The sequence below is a fragment of the Colius striatus genome, chromosome 3 (assembly GCF_028858725.1).
Source record: "Colius striatus isolate bColStr4 chromosome 3, bColStr4.1.hap1, whole genome shotgun sequence".
In the NCBI taxonomy this organism is placed as follows: Eukaryota; Metazoa; Chordata; class Aves; order Coliiformes; family Coliidae; genus Colius; species Colius striatus.
In genome coordinates this window covers 24,476,442-24,500,186 of record NC_084761.1, presented here as the reverse complement: position 1 = coordinate 24,500,186, position 23,745 = coordinate 24,476,442, and the positions used below count along the sequence as shown (strand labels likewise).

Here is a 23,745-nt window from a genome sequence, read left to right as displayed (position 1 = left end):
GATGGGTCTTTTTACTCCTCAGAAGCGAACATCCACTGGCTCAACTGTATTGCCACTCAATCATGGAGCACCATCATTTCGATCAATGCCTTATGATCCTGAATAGTCCAGTGAGTGCCACATTTTCATGTATGCTGAAGGAAACTATTCCCTATTTTACTTTTTATTTTTAGCTTTTGGATAGACTCCCACCCTTATACATTCCTAAGTGATCTTTATTCCTTTTTGGGTAAAGAAAGCAAATACAGCAGTTTTGAAATCACAGTTCCATTTCTGAGTGCCACCAAACCTTTCCAAGAGTTGCCTGATAAGGGAAGCCTTGCTAATATCCTTTTGAGTACCTGCTTCCATGGACCAAAGGAAACAAAAGGGGTTATTGCCATTTTCATGACCTCTTATGAACCACTAAACAAACCTAATAGCTCTCATTTCAAAAAAACATTCCATCCTCCACATAAACATAGTCCTGATGAGACCAAACCAAACACTGTTAATGTTGACATTCCAAAGTGAAGCCAAACCTAAGTTAAGTAAATAGACAAATAAAACTACATTCTTCTTGTGTTATATTATTAAGTAATTCTTAACACCAGCTATTGAGCATGCACAATCATTACGAAGCAGTGTATTTTCACTGCTCCTTTCGTATCACAGGTATGGTACTTCTGGTGAACTTTGTATTATAATGGGGTTTTTTCCTATTCAGCTCAGAAATTATGAAAAAGAAGTAGAGGCAAATTTTTATTTAGAATCATAGAATCATTTCAGCTGGAAGAGACCTTTAATATCATCAAGTCCAGCCTTTGTCCTAATCCTATCAACCTCTAGGCCATTTCCCTAAGTGCAATATCCACACATCTCTTAAACACCTCTAGGGATGGTGACTCTACTACCTCCCTGGGCAGCCTGTTCCAGTGCATGACAACCCTTTCAGTAAAGAAAGTTTTCCTAATATCCAGCCTGAACCTCCCCTGGTGCAACTTGAGGCCATTTCCTCTTGTTCTATTGCTTGTCACTAGGTAGAACAGACCAACCCCTGCCTCACTACAGTTTCCTTTCAGATAGTTGTAGAGAGCAATAAGGTCTCCCCTGGGCTTTCTTTTCTCCAGGCTAAACAGCCCCAGATCCTTCAGCTGTTCCTCATATGAGACATGCTTCAAATCCTTTACTAGCTTGGTAGCCTGCCTCCGGATCCTCTCCAGCACCTCAGTGTCCTTCTTGTAGAGAGGTGCCCAAAACTGGACATGTTATTCTAGGTGTGGCCTCACCAAAGCTGAGCACAGGGGAATGATCACCTCCCTGCTCCTGCTGACAACACTGTTCCTGATACAGGCCAGGATGCCCTTGGCTACCTGGGCACACTGCTGGCTCATGTTCAGCCACTGTCAACCAACACTCCCAAGTCCCTCTCTGCTTGGCAGCTTTCCAGCCACTCTTCCCCAAGCCTGTAGCGCTGCTGGGGGTTGTTTTGGCCCAATTGCAGGACCCAGCACTTGGCCTTATTGAAACTCATGGAATTGGCCTTGGCCCAGCCATCCAGCCTATCTAGATCTCTCTGTAGAGCTTCTTCACCCTCAAGCAGATCAACACTTCTACCCAGCTCGGTGTCATCTGCAAACTTAATCAGGGTGCACTCTGTCTGCTTGTCCAGATCGTATCCCCTCATCCAACAGGAGTGGCCTCAGTACTGAACCCTGGGGGACACCACTCGTGACCAGCTGCCAACTGGATTTGACTGTATTGACCACAGCTCGTTGGACCCAGCCGTCTGACCAGTTTTTCACCCAGGAACATGTATGCCCATCCAAGCCAAGAACAGCCAATTTCCCTAAGAGAACACTGTGGGAAACAGTGTCAAATGCCTTACCATCATTTCACCAGCTCCATAGCACTTTGGTTAGACAGTGGGCTGCTGAGCTTATATTTTTATGTCTTAGCTTGTTATTTATGTTGCTTCATAAAGGGAAAGTATTGTCATTTAGATGAGGTGTATAAGCAGGTACTGGAATATATTATAGTTTCTCTGCTTTGGCAGGGGGGAAGGAAAGGGAAATGCTGCAATACAGCTAGTGGCAAATTTTGAGGAATGAAATCAACTTAAAGGATTTGATGTTACTGTGTTTGCAGTTTCATTTTTTAATACTTGACTGTTATGCTACTACTGTGTGGCTTTCTGCCATTAGACTGGAATTTTTTTTAAATTGGGAAATCTGAAAGGAGGCAGGGTAAAAGAATGACATCAGATATCAGCTAGCAACTCGTGTTTAGTATCTAAGAAGTATTTTAGCAAACTGGTATGTTGTCGCCCATTCTACTGATAACACTGGGTTTGTTTTATTTTAAAGGGAAATCAGATTCTCAGCAGCCTCTCCATTGAAGAATACAAGGCCACACTGAAAATGATAAAACAAGCCATTCTTGCCACAGACCTAGCACTATATATAAAGTAAGCCAGAGTCTGGATGGTCGCTGTTGGATGTTTGGATTGTGTCCACATGCTGCAAAATCTCTCATTTTAACTTCTTTTACAGGAGGAGAGGAGAATTTTTTGAACTTCTAAAGAAGCAGCAATTTAATTGGGAAGATCCTACACAGAAGGAGCTCTTTTTGTAAGTAAACGCAGAATGATTAAGAAGTTAAGTTAATACTTAGTTAGGTACCCAACTTTCCATGTCATGTTGCTGTGAATGTCATTAAAATCAGCTGATCTGTGTGCTGTACAAACTGGCACTGGCACATCAGTCACTCGATGACTCCCTGGGTCTGAACTACTTAGTCTGCAACCTCTATATAATACACTTTGTTAATTAGCACATGGAGTTAGATGAGCATTTCTAGTCTTCCTAAAGAGTGTAAGGTTTCTGTGTAGGTACCATATTCTTTTGCTGTTGATACTTTATACTTAAATACTGAATTGCTGAAGCTAATAACAAAAGACTCAGGTCAAGAAGTTTGTTTTGAAGCTGATTCCATACAGGCAGTGAAGAGAAAAGAAGATTAAGAATAGAGACACGTACTGTAATGCATAGATACATAAAAGCAGGCTTACATGGGCTATCTCAGAAAGGAATGATGACATATTTCAAGTTCAGTACATTTAAAGACCAGCCTAGTTTAGTCATGTCCTACATCCATTCCTATTTCGGTCATTGGCCCTTATTCTGTCAATAAAGATGGTAGTCACTGCTAATGTTGTAAATTTATGTGTTGTCTGTCCAGTAGCAATAAGAATGAAACAGATGTGAATCCACTAAAAGAGCCATTCCAGACTAGCTCATTTCTGTGTGTTTGTTTCACACAGGTGACAGTCTACCACATCCTCAAGCCTTGGAGACCTTTATAACTTCGCTCTAATTTCACTTTTTTTTTCTGACTTAGATGTTATATTCTATTTTATTAATCATTTGGCTTGGCTACACACAATTCACAATACAGTCATTCATAGATTTCTTTCTCTTTTGTCTACAGAGCAATGCTGATGACTGCTTGTGATTTATCAGCAATAACCAAACCATGGCCAGTTCAGCAACGGGTATATGCTTAATTTTAAGATTTGCTAAATTCAAACTCCACACAAAAGCTTCTGCTTCCTCCATCCAGTTCTTATTGCAAAGGCAATGGTGGAATGCAGAGCCTTAGGAAGCAGTCCTTCAAAGTGCTGTTTGTGGACTGAAGACTTTCTCAGATCTTTGTAGCAAGATCTGTGCATTTAGCTATGGTCACCATGTTAGCAGTAATCTGAAGGTAAATAGGGAATCTTTTTTCTTTCCAACATTTCTGTGTTACTACAAGGCAGTCAGTTGACACAAGACACTAGTATCAGCTGACCTTTTCCTATGTGTTGATCATTCCAACTGATATGAGTGGTACAATGCCTAATGTGCGATTTTATTCACTTTGCTATGTCACTCAATATCAGCACGCACAGTCATTTTGTTTGTGCACAGATGTGTGCAGGAAGAATTCTAAAAGCTAGCTGTTAAGCTGAAGAGTCTCATTATCAAGAGGTCCCAATTGGACATATCCAAAGGAGAGAGAGGAGACACCGGAAACGATTTTGATCATGGGTAGTGAGAAGACTTTTAGACATCTCAATGTGTGAAATGTCTTACAGATTGCTGAGCTTGTAGCTACTGAGTTCTTTGACCAAGGAGACAAAGAGCGGAAGGAACTCAACATAGAACCAACAGTAAGTGGCACAATCATGCAGAATCACGTATTTCAAAATGGATTCTACAAACAGCATGTCACATTTCTTTCAACAGCTACAGTTTCTTCCACTGCCCACAATATAGGGCCATCTCCTTTCCTGTCTTCCTAGTAGTCAGTTTTTGTTCTGCAGTTCCCAAACACCCATAGCATGTCATCATCTCTGAGACAGAAGAACACACAGCATTATTTCTTCTAAATTAGTATTATTAAATTGTCTAGGAAATACATTCCTAAATTGGTACTTATTTGCAACCTATCCAAAATCAGTAAGTTTGTCTATTCATCTGGCTGTTTCGGCTCTGTCAATCCAAAGACAAATCTCCTAAAGTCATGCAGTCAGATTACCTGCATTATAACACATGTACTGAAAGCTTGCTGTGCTAAGTTTGCGGTGCTTTTTAAGGTGCCACTTTTTAATTCCAGCCTCTTTGGTTTAGGTCGAGCTTTTCTTTCATGCATTTAAACACAGAACTTGTTTACTTTTTATCTGCAGGATCTAATGAACAGGGAGAAGAAAAATAAAATTCCCAGCATGCAGGTTGGATTCATAGATGCTGTTTGTTTGCAGCTATATGAGGTATGGTGCTTAAGAATGAATGGCAAATATCTAAAACTAGAACAGCTCACTGTAGCCTCTAAAAGATGCAGAGTTAAAATAAATAAAATAAAATTTAAAAAAAAATAGTTAATTTGTTGTTGTTGTTACATCTGGTCCATTATTCAGTCAAAGAAGTTATTATTATTTTAGTAGTTATCATGAATGGCATGTTTTTCTTTCTCATGTACTTTGTTAATTTTTTTTCAAAACCTAGTGTGCTGTGCTCTGGGCCCTTGGTGTTGGGGCACAGTTTATATTCCGGTTTCCAGCAGCTACAGTGAGCTGCTATGACCATTGGGGAACATCACAACAATAATGCTTTGCTATCTAGGAAAAGAATGATATCCATGTAAATGATATGGTATGTATAGGACATTTACCCAAATTTCCCATCTCATTTTTTTTAATTCATTGACATGTTTTTTGTCCTGGTAAGAAACTGTATAAAGCAGATACTTGGTCAGATAATCTGAAAACATAATGAGATTTGATTTTTTTTCGAAGCAGTAAAGTACTAGAGTGAAAGCCCATTCATTGGGACTCTAGCAAATATTTTACGGGAACTGAGGGAAAGAAAGGTGAGGAACAGAGAACCTAACTATTAAGAATCTTCCAGTGGGAGGAACAAGGTGATTACACAAAGTTTTCCCTCTTATACACTAAACTTTTCTAAAAAGAATCCACATCCACTAGTTGGAAGGAAACAAGGTCAGAAGGAGCTGCTACCTGCTGTCCCTGAAACTCACGTTTCTATGCTGTAGCCTTTTCTGGGAAGCCTCAGAAAACTGTCTCCAGTAGGAGGTAGGCCACTGAAAGACTGAGTATCTGTGGAAAGGTACAGACTATGCAAACAGAATTCTTTGAAAACAACATCTGAATATCCACAGTTCCAGAGCCAGAACTTCTATACTTTTTCTTGTTAGAGGAGGCCTTTACTTTTGCATTTATGGAAAAAACAAAAATTTTGAATTCTTTATTCTGAAATATACACTGCAACTTACATCAACAGTTAATAAGTTAATAAATGATACTAGTCCAACTCCTGTACAATTCCTGAAAGGAAATGACACGCACAAGTCACTTCTAGCTGATATGCCCCTGCCTTGTAACTGCAGCTTTGTTATGCCACTGGGAATACAAAGCCATTCGTGATTAGCAACAAAAGCACCTACAAATGTTTGGAGTTTTCTCCCATCTCTTTAATTTGGGAAGAAAGAAGGAGATGCTACAGCCACAGGAGAGGATCCAAGCTGCATATTTCTGTCCAGAACATACCGCCTTTTAGAGCTTTCAGTGTATCACTCTTACTTGTTATCTTGTCTCTAAGTCTGACCTGAATGGAACAGCACTTAACAGGCTGACAGCGTCTGGGACTTCATAGAAACTCAGAGTATGCCAGCATGTCTTACCTAACCTGACAGATCCGTGCAAGGGGACTTACCTGCAGGGTAGAGAGCGCTAAAGAGGATGGGGAGTCTATGAGAAAGTAACAAAACGTGTAACAGTACTGGTAAATCCAAGGAAGGGACTATGGTTTCAGTTGATTCAGTGTTTATTTTTACTAGAGTACAAGCAGGGGGATATTATCTGCTTACACGGTTTTTTGTTTTCTTCAATGAGTAACAAATGATAAAACATATAAACAACTTCAATGTCACTTTGAAAATGAGCAAGCACACAGTTCACTCTCCAATGTTCTAATGCTATAAAAGCAAACAGGGTGGTAACGACATTTTCTCTATTTTCTTAACTCTCCTCCAGTCAGAATTTGATGCACAATGCAAACAGATGAGTTCCCAATACAGCACTGCAAGTATGTGACTTATCGTGCAGGTCAGATCCCAGTGAACTGAAATTTTGTGGCTTGTGTTAACTAGGCAACCAGTGCAGTTAAACTGAATCATCTGTCAGTCTTCTTTTCTAAGTTCAGAAATCTAAAAAAATAAAAGAAATATGTTTCATTCTCTTAAACTTTTACTTGAAAAAATACCATTTAGCAGTTTTAAAAGTTGTTTAGATATATTCAGATAAACAACAAATTCCGTCACTTCCATCATGAAACAAAAACATACAAGAATGCTTATGAATTCTATTTTCAATTCTATATTAAATATCAGAATCCAATTTTCCTTTACACTGGCACAGGCTGCCCAGGGGGGTTGTGGAGTCTCCTTCTCTGGAGGTTTTCAAAACCCTCATGGACATGTTCCTGTATGACCTGATCTAGGTGAATCTGCTTTATCAGGGGAGTTGGACTAGATGATCTCTAGATATCTCTTCCATCCCCTACAATTCTGTGATTATGTGATCATGTGCTAACTTTCTTGTATTCCTGGGGGAACTCCTTTGAATCAGTTGATACACCGCCAGTAAATATGGTCCCATTGATTATACTTGCTCTGTGTCTCATTAGCATTCCAAGGTCAGCCTTGGATTCAAAGTAGTGGCTTGCATACCAAATCCATGCATTACACTTCACTTGGGACAATGGACAGGTCACATGCATAATATAACAAACTTACTGTGGTTCTTTCTGCACCTATGTGTCAAGTGCTGTATGGACACTGCTGCTCAGCCTAACTTGCATGAGTGCCAGCTAACTGCGTTCATGTTTGATGTGCAGCAGGAAATCTTCCCTGAAGTTCAAAATACAAATTCAATTTCAATTATAGATAGACTTGTATTTCAACCATTCTGGTCTCTCTCATGGTCATCTTTAAGAACACTTTATTGTTAAATGTAATCTGTTTTAAATGTTCTTTATTTCAGGCACTATCGCATGTGTCAGAGGCCTGCTACCCTTTACTGGATGGCTGTAGAAAAAATAGGCAGAAATGGCAGTCATTAGCTGAACAACAAGAGAAGAATCTGATTAATGGAGAAAGCAATCAAGCCAAACGGAACTGAGATGCTGATTTAACAACCACAAGCTTCAGTTCACATAGAAGACATAGCAGTAGGGGGGTACTCAATTTTGCCAAACTCTGTATGAATCTGGCTTATGTTTTAACACTGCTGTAGTGTTTTTCCACATTTCAACATATAGCATGACCGTGTATATGCCAAAGTTATATAAAGATAGTATCTTTCTTTCATTACATCTGATTGAGATGGAAAAAGATCTGTAAGGGTAGTTTTTGCTACCCTATTCCACAAGAAGGTACGAGTGCAGTTACTCGACTGTCCCCAAAAGCCTATTACTTCATAGATGTATATACTTGTTTAGTGATCATGTTGTGGCCAGTATCTTAAAGACTACTGCATTTCGCACCTTTTTTCCTCTTCCAGTCTTGCTGTGTTGTAATGAGCAGTCTTACCTATTCTTTTCCCAGAAGTTCAGAGGAACTAACTCTGGGGAGTATAATCCAGCATATACTATGCTAACCTCTTTCAGGAGACAGGACCGAGCTTGGAAGTGAAAAAGCCCCAGAATCTGTGCACCCAGTAGTTTTCTTTATACTAGAGTAATATCTTAGCAAATGTCTTACACATGGAGAAATTCTAAAAACCCTTGTGAATTTCCAGGCAATAAGGGTCCTAGGAGTTTTGCAGTAGAAGTGTCCTAATTATTCATGAATAACAGAAACTGCTTGAAGATTGTTGAAATGTCACAATGTAACTGACAGTCTGCCATGGAAGAATAGCTCCCATAGAAAGCTGCAAGAAGCACAAAGACAAGAGGAAACTGAACAGGATCATTTTAAACGCTGGTTTTAACTTCACATGGAAGTTGAATTTAACCGACAGACTGAATCATGTGCAGGAAGAGTAGAAGAGCATGTGACTGCAAGAGATGAAAATCTGAATCAGCATGATGCAGGAAAGTCACACATCTGGTGGCTACCAATGACTGATTCTTCAGGCCAGTGCTAGTACAAAATGGCTATAACCACTTTGAAGAAAGCTTTATGGCAACATATTTTTTAAATCATTTTTTGCATTAGTTAATGTTAACAATGATTAATCTCATCAAAATACTGAAAGTAAAACCATCCCAGAATGCTACAGGCATTTGCCATTTGTATATGGGGCAATAAATGTTCAGAAAAGTAAGAAAAAAGTTAACTAAAAAATTGTTTTGAATTGGGAACCAATTCAAGAAAATACACGTTAGACAAACCCCAGAGGAGTCATACAAAGAGAGTACTGTCCTTTGGGTAGAAGAGATTAGGAGATTAACGTTGGCAACCGAAGACTGGTTAGCAGTAGGCCTAACTACAGCTACACAGAGACACAGAAAATGTTAATTTTGAAAAAAATCTGTAGTAATGATTTTTCATTAAAATCACGTTAGGCAAAAATAAAACACTTGGGATTGTACTTTGAAGTGAGGGAGTTTATCGCAGTAATCCATGAAATTCTAGTTGGAAACTGCACTAAATTCTTCCCAGGAGATTATCAGTTCCCCCTTGTAAGAGCTCTTCAGAAACATAACGAAAACAAGCTCTTTTTATCAGTCTCCACATTTAGATAAACTATGCTAGAAGCTAACAACAGTTGAAGTAAATATTTCAAAAGGTTCCATGACACTGAGTTTCACAATCAATTTTGATTTTATGTAGAATAAGGTTTTCTGATAGTCTGCAGCACTTCTGCCAACCTAAGTTACTTGTAACTGATTAAATCCTATCTGAAACTTCTTGAGTGACTACCAATAAAATATTATTGCAGCAGAATGTGAAAACATTTTTCTACAAGAGTATTTATCCTTATTTTTTTTCCAGATTTAAAAGAAAAATTGAATTCAACAGTATTTAAGAATTCTAAGGCTACGGTTACACAATGCTCCCTATGTGTATGTATATGCATACACAGTACAATATATGCATGTGGTATGTCATAGCTATGCAGAAAAATGACAGTAGCTCACTCCTGCCAACACACACTCCCAGAACAAAGTTTTTTAGGTATTTTTTGACACATAGCAAACTTTGCTTTAGGATTTCCATAGTCCTTATATAGTATGTTCCTTGAATGCTTAAGAACAGAAATATTATTATCCTAACTGATGAGATACATATTTAATAAATATGAATAAAGTATATTTATATAAAGGTGTATTCTTGCTACTGTGGTTGAGACTAGTAATTCATGGTGAGAACACAGCTGACAGTACAGTGTAGTGAAGTAACATCTACAGTACGATCCCAGTATTTCTTTGCTATTTTGTATGTTCAGCAAAACTTTGTTATGATGTACATTTATTACTACTACAAAGGAGTGCTGGATTGGTACCTTTGACTTGAAAAAAATGATTCTGTTAAAAATGGACATGCCGTTTTTCCAAAGGTTCAAATTAGGAACAGTTATACAGTATGTGCATATATTTAATTACACATTTATCCCACAGAAGCTCTTCCACTACAAAGATTTGGACATACACAGAAATACAGTTGATAGAAAATAAACAATTTAAATGTCATCTATGTGTATTTCTACAAAACAAAACCCTTTAAACTACTGGTTTAAGAACATTTAAAGCATAGATTGCTGTACTTCATGAAATTTCACAGAGTGATCAAATTGTTTATATAGTGTTTTACTCTGCCTGAAGCCAATTCAGAGTGTGCTGGTTTTGTGTCATAGCTTTATGTGAACTGTGGAGAAATTGCTCATTCATTCATAATGTAGATAGGTGATAATATGAAAAAAAGTGAGGCTGTTTTTTGCCTGAAATTAATTGCCTTCAGAATTCAACATTTTCAAACCCAGTTAGTGGATTACAACCATGCAGGTCCTGTTAATTTCATCTTGACTGTGGATCTATTTCATATATTCTCCCTAATTCATATTTTGTCCACTGAAACCAATCAGTGTGGATTATGGGAGAAATAAGCTCAAATTGAGTTTATCGCTTTGCCAGTTTAGTCTTAAATACATTAAAACCATTGTGGAATTTGATGTTTAAGTCTTCGGATACAGAATTTGTCCCACTGAATTTTAATATTTGTCTCAATGTAGGCATCTAAGTTAGTATCCTACTTGTTCTGAGACATAGCCATACTTTCTTTTAAAAGTCAGTCCATTTCAAGAAGTTTAATGTTTACCCTTTTCTTTCTGGTTTTGTTCCTGAAAAGAAAAAAAAAAGGCTAATTCATATAGAAGACTTTTCAAAATTACTATTTAACTGATTTGCCAACCCATTGTACAGAAAGATTATGAAAAATCAGGTCTAGCCCACTAAAATGAGAGGATATTGCCCCAGTGATCTCGTTGATGGCTCTTGCAGTTACACATGAGAAGACAGCTGAGAGTTTTGGTGGGAAGATGCCTCACTTATAATAAATTCATATATTTTTAAAGTTTTATAGAGACCTAGTATTTCAGGCAAATTTGTACATTAGCTTTAGTTAGAAATCTTGTCTCTATGATGCCGTTTTCTTGCTTCATGTCAAATCACGAGCAGTTTACATTCCACAAAGTTTCAGCTTTATTTCACAGTTCCCTGCAGTACTTCTTCAGGGGCTTGCACTAATTGGAAAGATAAGCTTGAACATTGGAGCTTGAAAGAAAAATTAGTTTGGCCAGAGCATGATAAATAATGAGGGCTGGATCATTTGGCTTGGACTTTCACAGGAACAAGAAACACAGCAGATTCTGGCCTGGTAATTACTGACACTTGCTAAATACCACAAATTGTGACAGCAAGATATTTTATCTTTGTCATTGCTAGATGAATGGAAGTTGCATGGGAAAGTTTATTTTCCACATAAAGAAGTTTGTTTCCATAGAGAAACTCATATCTAAGTACCACTGTTTGTAAATGTGTATTTATGTGACAATGCTATGTAATAGCTAGTTTCCACTACTTTCACAGCATGAGTTTGTCATGCCAGGGTCTACAGCATGCTCAGATGCCCACCTGAAGTCCCATTTACCTCAGTGGGAGCTGGATTGAGTCGTATAGAAAGTGAGAAAATGGGTCAAATCCACCTTTTTTTGGCCTATAAAGAGGGACCAAACTCTTACCCTTGGTAACACCTGCCTTGCCCGCTCTATGCTGTATTCAGCTATTCCTGCTGATGCCCAAGGTAACTTACAGATGTAACCAAAATCTGAATTTGAGCCCTCTATGTATTCACGTGGAAGACACCTGCGTGTGTCTCTTAAAGAATGTAGTGTGAAATGCACTGTAAATAGTTTTAATATACATTTCTATAATAGTTGAATAAAAACCTTAATCACTGTCACTAGCCACTGAGTTTGTCTGTATTCCTTTATTTTTAAAAAAATATTTGAACAAATATATATTTTCTGGGTGGGCTATTTTTGTACTAGGTTAAGGGGTTACTCTGTATATTACCTTTTTTCCTTTAAGCAGTATTCAGACCTTCTGGTAATGTGTTCTCTCTTGCTCCTGTCCTATGACTACTTACTAAAACTAGTTACATTACTTAAGAGAATCATTAGTCTGATTTACTGTACAGCTGATAGAGAATATAGACCAGTAAAACTGCTGCTTATTACTTATTTCCTCATTCTTCTCTTTGTACTGTTTTCGTGCTTTTTAAAATTAAAAGAATGACGTAAAATTTTACTGTTTTGTAAATTAATACTACTGAGGTTGAATTTTCAACACCTCATTGTTCCCCGATTTGAATCATTGCTTCTGCAAATTTATATTTTAATAAATTCTCTAGTTCATAGAAATTCTAAAGAAAAAACACTATCTATACCAAGATACTTGTAACAGAAGTAGTACTGAGACGAGCTAGTGGTAAAGCGCTTGTTTAAAAATCAAGAAAAAATAATTCACTGCTACTAACCACTAGAGAGCACTGCAGCTACACTTACTATGTGCTGCCAGAAAGTAGTTATTGGATAAGCAGAACCGGCATGCACATCTGCTACACAGATCATCCTCGTCCTCAGCCCCCAAATATCAATTCCTGAGGCAGCATGTAAGAGACATGCAAACCAAAGACTTCAAACAAAACTGTGAACAAACTATTTCTGACAACAAAAATATCATCATGTGCAAATTGCTGATCCTAGAAATAATTCTAGACCAATGGGCTTCTTGGCAATTTTTGTTCATTGCCTATTAGGTTCTCCACAGCAACACTTCTAGCTTGACTTTTTTTAGCTCTAGGCAAAACCAAAAAGTATTTACATCCTGACAAACAACAGTCTCATTCAAAAAGTTATGAAGGGACAGATTTAGTTCAGCAAAACACGAGCACTGTTTGCTCGGACCAACGGCAATTTAGGAGTGCAACTGAACAACTGTCTATGTATATCTACATATATCAGATAACCAGTTGCTGTTGGGGCTAGAATCTTTCCAGCCACTAACCTAGCCATGTGCCTGCTTAGTCTTTGCTGGTGTACTGAATGTTTGAATTAATTTCTGAGAAGTGGTGCAGTTTTCAACAGCAGTACTGGAATATATCCCAGAAAAGAATATAACCTTGAATTAAGGCATTTTTATTGAAAAGGTGAAAAAGAATACAACACTTGGCTGTCACATCTTGCACAACTATGATGCATTTCTAGCAAATGGAAGAGACAATAGCTCCATCCTCCAGCCATATTTTTAGTAACAATGGTGACAGATCTTGCTAACTGCATTTCAAATTCCCATGAAATCTCACTCTTTAAGATTTTTTGGAAATAATTCATACGCGTGAGTTTATTACAGCAGTAAGCTTTAGGATCTACATTTATGAAACCTGAAAGCCATCAAGTTTTTCATCCCTTCAGAGGAGAGCAGTGTTTCTTAGCACATACAGAACAGTAGAACAGTAGAATTTCAATTTCTTTTGAAAAATATCACAATTTATAAACACAGTAAGTTTTCCTTTCAGTAGTTACAGAATTTCCTGAAAGACTTGGCTGCATATTTTCCCCCCATTATTCCAAAGCTCTTATTTGAACATGGGAATTTATTTTTATATTTCCTGAGAGACTGAACTGTCCTTCAAACAGCTGCATTATTTTCTGTTGTGAATCTGTACTATGAAGTAAAGATAAAATTCTCTTTCCTGATGAAACAAGAGAATAAGCAACTCAGCCATAACCTGCTACCATCCACGGTGATAGATAGATCTATACTTTGCACAGGTTTCTTTTGTTTAGCATCATCAAAGTTCTTTAATCATACCACAAGTTTACATATTATACATTCATATATAGGCATTTCTTCAGAATCTTTTTTTTGTAGCGGTTGGGTCACTAGCACATTACTTTATGATATATACAGCTTTTAATGGAAGGGAAGTTCATTTCACAGGTAAGTAGAGAGGCTAATTTGATCAAGGCCACATAGAAAGTAGCTTTCTAAGCTAGAAATAGAACCAGAATCTGGATGTCCATTATGGTTTTATGTGACACATAAAGAATCTTTTGCCTTGAAACCATCTTCAATTTTTGATATAACAACTATTTAATCATTTGAGTCACATAGAGTGTTCTTTTGCTATTATGCTGAGCTCAGATGAACTGTGAAGCTCGCTGTAATCACAATATAATCTTTGGTGGAGTTTGGAACTATGTCATAATCAAGAGCAAAAGTGTACGATCAGCAAGTAGTTATACTGAAATGAACTAGAAGTCCAGTTCAAATTTTGGAGAAACTGAGAAGATTGATGCAGACTTCCAATACTGTATGTACATTGTTAGCTCACTGAACTAGAACAAAAAGAAACTACTCCCTTAAATTTGCCTGCTACTATGTATTAAGATATACATTATACTATATATTAAGATATACATTTAAATACGTTAGATGTGTCTGACACAAAGCCCAACAGGTCAACTGACAGTCTCTATATGAAAAGTGACAAATGGCACTGACAGATTCATATAACCTTTAGTGGAAAAGCACACTTCTTTGGATGGCAATTGTTCACTGTCACCCTCTTTTCATTGAAACTAGATTAGATTTGACTATTCTAGGTTATCCTAGGACTCATTTCAGCATGTAGTAACAGATGAAGTAAACATCAAAGCTGCTATTGCTTTAAGGAAATCCTGCATTTTGCTCCTAGATTTATTTAACCTGGAGCTCATGCAATTTGGTTCTCTTCAATAATCAGCTTTCAAAATCACACAGCACTTCATGGGTCAGAGAGCGCCATTACACAGAAATTAGGAAGGAGTTTATACAGACACTTAAGAGTAAGTTTTAAGATCCACAGCCCACTACTAATTCTTCAAACAAGGAGATCTACACTCACTGAAAATTTCTAAGTAATTTTCAAATGCTGAATCTTCACATTGAACAGATTGCATATTAGCAACATCCAGGAGATGCTCCTTGAACCAAAATAAACCCATAAACTTGTCAAACAGGCAGCTGGAGTATAACAAAATCTAGCTCAAGTATGATCTAATTCTGCTGCAATACAACATCCAATTGCAATCTGTACTTTGAAACTATGGACCCAAAAGCTGGTGTTAGGTTCCATTAAGTTCCTTGCTGCCAGGCCACCCATAGTTATGCTAAAGCTGACCTTTCTGGTATGGAATTACCTATTTACCATATTGATATAAATGGAGTATTGTGGTTTAAATACCTAGCAAAACTTCACAATAAAAGATTTAAGGGCACTTAATTTCAGTGCTCAACTATCTTTGTAAGCCATCCCAAGACACAAAAAAGAAGCATGCAGGAGAAAACATGCACAAACACTGCCAAATCAGCTCACAACTACCTGACAGAAAACAGTTAATCTGCATGGCTTCAACAGGGATTCATCTTGCTCTTAACATATAATATTATATATAATAATAATGACATAAGTGTATTATGTTTATGCTGTGCTAAAGCTGAGTTCTACTGTCCTAGCTAATTTTAGGTAGAACAAGTTGAAGACAAGCCACAAGACAAGAAATAGGATAGACAAATATAAACCACTGCAAAAGCATTTTTCAAACCTTGATCTTTGGAATCTCTTTGTCAATTACCATGATAATACCACTTGGTAAGATTACCACCGATTGACATGATGAAATTGGTATGATTATACAAGTTAATCATTTATTTACCTCCACCTCATTTAAAGATCAAATTTCAAAGTTAATAAGTTTGTCCATTTTCAGTGGTCTGAAGCTGGAACGTGGAAGAAAGACAAGAAGCAAAGAATAATCATCATTAGCTTTCAAGACTTTCATGCAACCAGCAATACTAAAAAGCAATTTTTTCCAATACACCATCTAAGCAAAAACTGTAGTTTCAAAAAACACACAAGGAAGAGGTAAACAGAAGAAAGAAAAAGGTTGTAGATTATTCCAACATGTAAAACAGACACGAAACCAATTTGCATTATAATTTTAGAAGGAAACACAGTTTTTATCTTCCAACTCTGAACAGTATGCATGATATATATACATATATATTTGTGTATCTTGTATGACTCTAGCATATGTAAAAAAATTGAAGTCATGGTGCATCAATAGTACTAAGTAGCTAATGTAAATCACAAGAGATTTTAAAAAACAGCTGCTTGTTCTAGCACTGGCATTCTGTTAGATCTGAGAGAAGAACAGGTCTTTATGCTGTCAGCACTACACCAATGTAGATATAGCATGAAACTCAAATATTGACCACATGTAGAGATTCCTACTTAACAGACAAATCTGTGGGACTGATCTGAACAGGATCCTAAGGATTCATGCCTAGAGAAAAGAAATATTGAGGGGAAAAAATGGGACAGAAATGGAGTAATAAGCTTTGATGTGAAATTCAGGATCCAGCTACTTGTTGCTCCCATGCTGAAAAGGTTTGGAATTGTCTGGTTTAGTCTGAGTTCTGAGTGGAGAACAAAGAATCACAGGGTGGAAAAGCAAGCTGTGAGAAAACTGACTGGAAAAGCATATCTGAGAGATCTTTCTAGTACTTGAGAACTTGGTCTAGAAGATCCCTTTTGTGAGGTTCAGAAAAACTGCTGAATTAAGTTTTATGTAAAAATTAATACTTAACGTCACTACTCTGAGTTATATTTTTCAGAGGTTAAGATAGACTAGATTCAAACAAGGAAAGTAATCAGTATCATTAATTTTGTTTAAATACATAAACACTGCTTCAGATACCTTAGCATTTCTTAAATTAAATGAATCAGCCAGGTTCTTGGAGAGAATGCAGAACCCACCTAAAAAGTAGAAAAGCTTTCCTGAAATTCTCAAAATAAATTTCCTATTTGTCAGGTTTCATACACATCCACATTCCATATATATTATGCAAATAATACACATTATTTTAGGCCTTAATTTTCTACTACAGAAATTTTCTATAGAAGTGGTTCAAAAATTGTACTACACCACTGTCGGAAAGAACCCTTCTGCAAGGACTATAGAAAGAGTTAATAGTTTTGTTCACAATAAATTATATGAACTATAACCAGACACCAGGTATTTTTGTTTATATATACACTAAATACATAATATAGATTGTCAATGATAACTACAAAGGTCAAGATACACTCCAAAGCAGTAAAGAATGATCATCTGACTTGTAACAAAAAACTCATTTTTCCCATTTTCTGAGCTGTCTGAAGGGTAAGATGGGCATCTGTGATCTGTGGGATCTAAGGACTATGACACTTTTTAAGAAACTGGGTTTGGACTCAGCACCACTCTAACGTAACTACACATCTTCCATTTTATAGCTGGCTGATTTTTATTCAGTTGCCATTGCAGCGGCTAGCATGTATGTATTTTCCTAGGTCAAATGTCTTGCCAGTACCTGACACCACTCCAGTTCATGGTGAGATGCAGTATTTAAATTTTGTCCTTCATGAAAAATGTTAATTGTGGAATTCTACTGTTTATAAAGAGGCAGGATTTTTGCCCACCAAAAATTACCCCTACTTTTCAAATTTTATCTTTGAACTTTTATGTACGTCAAGGTGATAAAAAACTGCATGAACATGTTGACAGAAACTGCATGTAAAAACTACATGAGATCTAAATGGTGCAGTTAAATAGACAGCGGGAAGTACTTCCCTCACTGCCATTAAGTGTAAATATCTTCAACGCTTTCCACCTGGCCAGCTTCTTTACTCTTCAAGACAGGAATGTAAGTAGGAAAAGAAAAGCATCCGCAGCTACTACAGGAAGAGTGGCAGTTCCTGCTTTTCCTAGCCTTTGAGAAAAAAAAGGCATTTCTAAGATGGAAAAACATGGCCTTGAGGAAAGTGAACAACAGCAAATGGGACAGTGGAAGAGGACAAGCTACAGCCTGAAGAGCACATGTGTCCACAAACGCAATCACTGGCACTTGCAGGTGAACCTTCCCACAAAGGGCAGGGAGATGGCTGAGGGCTCCTGCTCTCTCCCAGCTCCATCTGCACCAGCTCACTAGGTTAGTGCTTCAACATGCTCAGCGTGATCTCACGCTGGGTGTACTGCACCCTTGCAGCAACCATTTGTTTGGCAAATGAGATTCTTCATATTCCCTGCCTTTTCCTCACACAGTTTAGGCAAAATCCAGGTTGGAAACATCTGATGTATAGAGAGAAGATACACTCATAAAAGGCGCTCTGTTGGCAGATCCAAGATAACCTCTGCAAATTACTGCTGCAAGGGTCTTATTGAACTGGAATAGCTGTAGCTGGAACACTAGGTGTTCACAGCTACAACAGACTCATTTGCACCAAATCCAGTCTTTCAAAAGAACAAGGGGTCTGGAAAAGTTAAATTTAAGTTTAATGCATGGTCAGCTTCTAGCACCCTGTTTGGGCCACAAGTATGGCAACTTTCCCTACACCACTCGAACAACAAAACCCTACATTATATTTTCTTTTCATCAAGTGAGAAGTACTCAAGCTATTTTTCCTCTCCAGACAGTCAGCCAGATACCATTGTTTTCAAAACAAAGCTGACTGGAGTGAAAAGCCATGCTATTTGGTATCGCTAGCAAAGTTCTACATTTATAGTTACATTTCAGTAAAACCTCTTGTTCCAGCCTATGATCCAGAGATGCAAAACATTACAATAGCACAAAACACTTTTAAAATTTAAGTAGCACACAACCCAATACCTCTATATTAAGTAAAATCCAACTTAGTGTTCAGGCTTGACATTTTTTAAGCTAACAGAAAAGCTGATGCCATCCATGTGAAAACTCATTACCCTAAATTTGGTAAAAACAAAAGCTGAGTCAATAGTTCTGCTTATTTCCAAGAAGCACCAATTAGAGGGGAAGGGGAGTGGAGTAAGAAGCATTTAATTCAAGGGAAACTCATGTTATGCATTATCCTTGAACGGACAAAAATCTGGGATTTGTGGAAAAAAACCTCATTAGGTAAATTCACTTAGCTGCACATCCCTTTGTATTGTAGGGATAGATTAAATGCAGATAGCATTGGCTGAATGTGTTATAATGAAGAAAACTTGTAGAAGTTGCTCAGAATTAAGACTACATATCAAAAAGTGTGCACATGAATACAGAATATCATCCCAATTTTCATAGTTCAGCATTAAACAAGTAGCAAGTTAACAGTTTTCTGAAAGAATCTGCTGATATTCAGTGAGCTATGCTCTGTCCGATGTTAACTATGTTGAGCAGAATGGATCTCTATCAAATTATAATAGACAAAGTAGAGATTTGCATTTGGTTTGCTGGGTAAATAAATCTCCTCTCCTACAAGGATGAAATTGTAACAGAGGTATAAAATGTCAAGATATTTTCTCTGTCTAGTTATTGCACTCACTAGGTAGAAGATTTTTACTACAACTCAAATATGGTGATTAAAATTAATGGATTAGCAATTCTTTATTAAGATAAGCAATAAAGGTACTGTCATGATTTGGAAGCAATACGGGGGAGATTCAACAAGCAAGGTGGTCATGACTGGAAATTTAATTGAACTACAGTAAACTTCTCCTGGAAAAGATCAGTGCATCCACTGAGCTTTAGTCGGCCACATCATCCTGTAAATTGCTTTCAAGATAAGCAAGTACATAAATTCTCTTTGCAAACGTATGTTACTTCAGAACAGCTCTCCTACTGATAGAAACATGGCATTTAATGGTACCTGGAAAATAGACAGAAATGAAAACTATGAAAAATTCATGGAGGTGATGGGTAAGTCTTACTTTTCCACTGGCCTCTACCAGAGTAATACCACTATGGCTGAATACAAACTAGAGCTGTCTGTGAACTACCTTCTGGCTAGTCTGTCCTCTTCCAGTTTGCTGTTCTGCCCTCATATAGTGTCCTACACTTATTTTCAAAAGATTTCCATGGAGGATGGAGGGGTGGAAGATACTGAGAAATATTCTGATTTTGATTAGATTATGTTAATCTTAAGCAATTTAACTAATTCTAGCAGATTTATTTCAGCAGAAGAAAGAATCTCCAAATCTACATTTGAGGAAAAGGCTCAGATAAACTTTAAGCAAAATTCTATAGCAGGAGAAATATTTTATAAGACCAAACTAGTTCAAAAATTACACAGGGAGGAAATCATCATTATTCAATTTTACAGAAACACATGGTTCAAATCAGTTTAACCTGAGAGTTATATGGATATGAACATAACTATTTTGTTTAGACAGGGATTTGTATTCTATGTGTGTGTCCTCAATACAAAGTGAAGAATAATAAAAATCCATGTCAGACTGAAGGAATGAACTCACTTGACCACATCGAAGTTACTAAAAAGACACAAATATGTTGCCCTAGCTTGTTTGTTGTTATTGTTTTTTTAAAATTTATTTTTATTGACTTTTCTAGGTGTTAACTTGATGAAAAGAAAGTTAGGAGCCCACGATAATCTGAAGATCACTATTCAACAAGATGGAAACAAATTTACTGTCAATGAGTCAAGCACCTTCCGTACCCTAGATACTGAATTCACTCTGGGAGTCAATTTTGAGTACAGTCTGGCTGATGGGACTGAACTTACTGTAAGAGATTTTCTCTATATATATTTATTATATGACAATAAATGCATGAAGTACAGTTTCCAGATAACTTGTTTTCCCAGGTTTTAATTTTTTTTCTTTAGAAGTGGGATTGTTCAGGAATGCTTACAGCCTATTTACAAAACCACAAGGTAGTCTCAACTGTTAATGTCTCACCAGTGTATAGGGATACTCAGGGCTCCATAGAGTGCCCAAAAAGCAGACTATGTAGCAATTTTCACACCATGAATCCCAGGCAATTGCAATTTTAATATTTAAGATACTCAAGTACACCACCTGGAGTGCAGAGTGGGTATTTATAAGAAATTAGGTTTTCAATACAATTAAAATACAGTGTACTGAGCATAAAAAAAAATCTAGCTTGACTGTTGTGCAATTAAATAAACCAGCAGTTTGATTAAAATTTAATTTTATAGCTTTTCCATCAATGTCCAAAAAAGCATCACTACACTGCTTTAATCTCTTCTCACTTTTAACATTTCCACAGGCTTTAAATCAAATCAGTGTCATAGCTATTGTAAAATATTTGTTGGGTTTTTTCCCATTACAGGGTTCCTGGAACATGGAAGGAAATAAACTTGTAGGAAAATTTAATAGAAAAGATAATGGAAAATTACTCACAGCATACAGAGAAATTGTAGGCGATGAACTTGTTCAGGTGAGTTAAGCAGTAACTTATATACAACTTTCCAATGTAATGAACTCAAAAAAAAATCCAAAGCATTGCTGAAACTATGAAATATTCAAGCCAAATAGCCTCTTATATCTTTAGTGAAACTTCTCATCTATTAAAATTTAAAACTTTAAAATAAAACTCACTATCTGTGAGGTTTATGTTTTTCTACCCATGTGAACCATATCTTATCAATGCACTCTGAAGCCTGTGAATATGAACTGTACACAGAAGATGCATATATAGACAGATAGATATAAATTATACAGATGTGTTCTGACTGAAGGCACTATCCCAAGTGTCTGCCTTGTAAAAACCTAATCACGGGAGCTTACTATAGGCTAAAGCTGTGAATGGCTGATAAATGCCCTCTTAAAATTTGGGGTAAGGGCATGGCGTAACGGCACAGAGTGGTAAGTTTGAGACAAAAGGGAAATGTTTCACAGCACTGCAGTAAAGCCAGAAACCGAAATGAGTTTTCTTCACTACCAAGTCATAAGCTTCTTAATAAAGAAAGAAAACGCAATGTTAGGGACAGATGTGAGACTTGAGATATCAAAAACAAACTGTCCAACCCTTCAATACTCCTTCACAGTTCTAATAAAAGCAGTCACACAGATGAAACATTTAGCAGTGCAACTGGGAATACAATACCTCAACACTTAGGATTTTTTCTGAAGCCCCTAACAGCTGTCCTGTGGGAGTTCAAATGTTTGCACAGAGAATTGATGTCTATTGACAACCATCTGCTTTCCTTACATTCCTTTCCTCAGAGCCTGTACAGACACCAGTCACAATTAATCGAATCATTATTGACCATCTCTCATTAGCAACTGTGAAATGAAACTTTGTAACAGCACTGATTTGTATTCTTAATTTCTTAACAGAGCTACATATATGAAGGAGTTGAAGCCAAGAGAGTCTTCAAAAGGGGCTAAGAACTTCACCTAGAACAGAACCAGAATAAAAAAAACAGTGAAAAAAATACTATTTTTCTATGTATCCTCTGGTTTGTTTTTCTTTCATCCCCTCACAGCACCTCCTAAGCTGCAATTACTTAGCCCTATTCAAAACACAGACTAGTTCCTTATATTTACTATTCTGCCTTGAATAAACAAAATCTGATTACAATTTGATGAAAAATCTAAAATGTTATTTGTACTAAGTCCCACCTCGGTGCCATACTGTAAAAGGCTGCAGAAACTACTTTCTATAAGCAGAACTTAATTGGTTCTCAAATGGCAATTTAGGCTTCCTTACCATAATATTGATAGAAAGCTTCTTTGTGCATTGAATATTGTTTAACAGGACAGCAAAACCTAAAAGACACCTGACAACACTCAAATCTCTAAGACTATTCTATGTAAACATAAACACAGAACAAATATAAAATATGGTGCGATAATACTGTTCACTTTGAGGACAGATTCTGTGACAGTTTGCTCATATCAACAGGAGTAATATAAAGTACATACTGATGATAAACAGATCTCTCACAAAAAGTCATTTCATTGTATTTGTTTCTAAAAGTATGACCATGCTTTTAAACACACAGATTTTGAATGCTTCCAATTTATTAAATGTTCAAATCATTCTGCAACAGGAAGAGTATTAGTAGGCCGAGTGAGTTTCTGAATCAGGACATGAATAAAAGTCTCAAAGGGATCTTAACAGGATAAAGAATGGTTTCAAACTGTATGGACTTCAAACACCAGTGCTTCTGACGAGTGTGAGAAACGTGCACCATATTCTGCTCATGGTGTGCTGTGTTACCGTGAACCCAGCCTTACCTCCCTTGAGTTGTGCAATTTCCTATGGGTTGCATAAAACTGCTGCTCAAGGGTCAGCACTAGTTTATATCTGCTGTTGCTCCTCTAACTATGCTTCGTGGTGGTCATCTTGTCCTGTTGCCATGTAGACAGGGCAGCCTGCTTCCTAGCCCTGGACCCCTTCTGGCACATCTGCAGATTAAACCTGTGGGCTGATGACACTTCTGTCCTTCAACAAATGTGCCCCAACCTCTTTTTTTTTTGGCTTTTGAGCTTTTTGCACCCATGCTTCTACTGCCAGAGTTAAAAAAAAAAAAAAGACTAATTCATGGAAAGCTTTGCTATAAAAGGTTGCAGGACCCTGTGAATCTGACAGCCTGAGGTCTAAACCAAAATATGAATGCAGCCATATCTGTCAAGTCTTAAAGTTTATCATCACAGAATTTCCTGAAATAGTTTTCTCTTGTGGGCTTATTTACATGCTGCCATAGGTCCAACTTCATAATGTTAATGTACCAAGAAATATATTTGATTTTAATGCATTTTTTAAAAACCTCACAAAATTTACTCCGTTTCCTTGGCCCTCCTTGATTGTCTTTCTGGTGGCCATAAACGAATAAAAA

General features: G+C 37.0%; 2 protein-coding genes across 6 annotated transcripts in view; both read left to right on the top strand.

Annotated features, from left to right (window-relative positions):
* The window catches only part of PDE5A (phosphodiesterase 5A), a 134,156-nt gene extending 122,153 nt beyond the window's left edge, over nucleotides 1-12,003 (top strand). For all 5 annotated transcript variants that reach the window (XM_061993936.1, XM_061993935.1, XM_061993934.1 and 2 more), the window contains 7 exons: nucleotides 23-110; nucleotides 2,346-2,446; nucleotides 2,532-2,609; nucleotides 3,469-3,532; nucleotides 4,115-4,189; nucleotides 4,706-4,789; nucleotides 7,580-12,003. In XM_061993936.1, coding sequence (XP_061849920.1) covers nucleotides 23-110; nucleotides 2,346-2,446; nucleotides 2,532-2,609; nucleotides 3,469-3,532; nucleotides 4,115-4,189; nucleotides 4,706-4,789; nucleotides 7,580-7,717 — 628 coding nt within the window. In that variant the 3' untranslated portion in view covers nucleotides 7,718-12,003. The remainder of the gene's footprint in view (nucleotides 1-22; nucleotides 111-2,345; nucleotides 2,447-2,531; nucleotides 2,610-3,468; nucleotides 3,533-4,114; nucleotides 4,190-4,705; nucleotides 4,790-7,579) is intronic.
* Nucleotides 12,004-19,771: 7,768 nt separating this feature from the next.
* FABP2 (fatty acid binding protein 2) lies at nucleotides 19,772-22,291 on the top strand. The gene is made up of 4 exons (XM_010201049.2): nucleotides 19,772-19,838; nucleotides 20,490-20,662; nucleotides 21,231-21,338; nucleotides 22,241-22,291. The coding sequence occupies exons 1-4, from the start codon at nucleotides 19,772-19,774 to the stop codon at nucleotides 22,289-22,291; spliced, it is 399 nt and encodes a 132-aa protein (XP_010199351.1).
* Nucleotides 22,292-23,745: the final 1,454 nt, after the last annotated feature.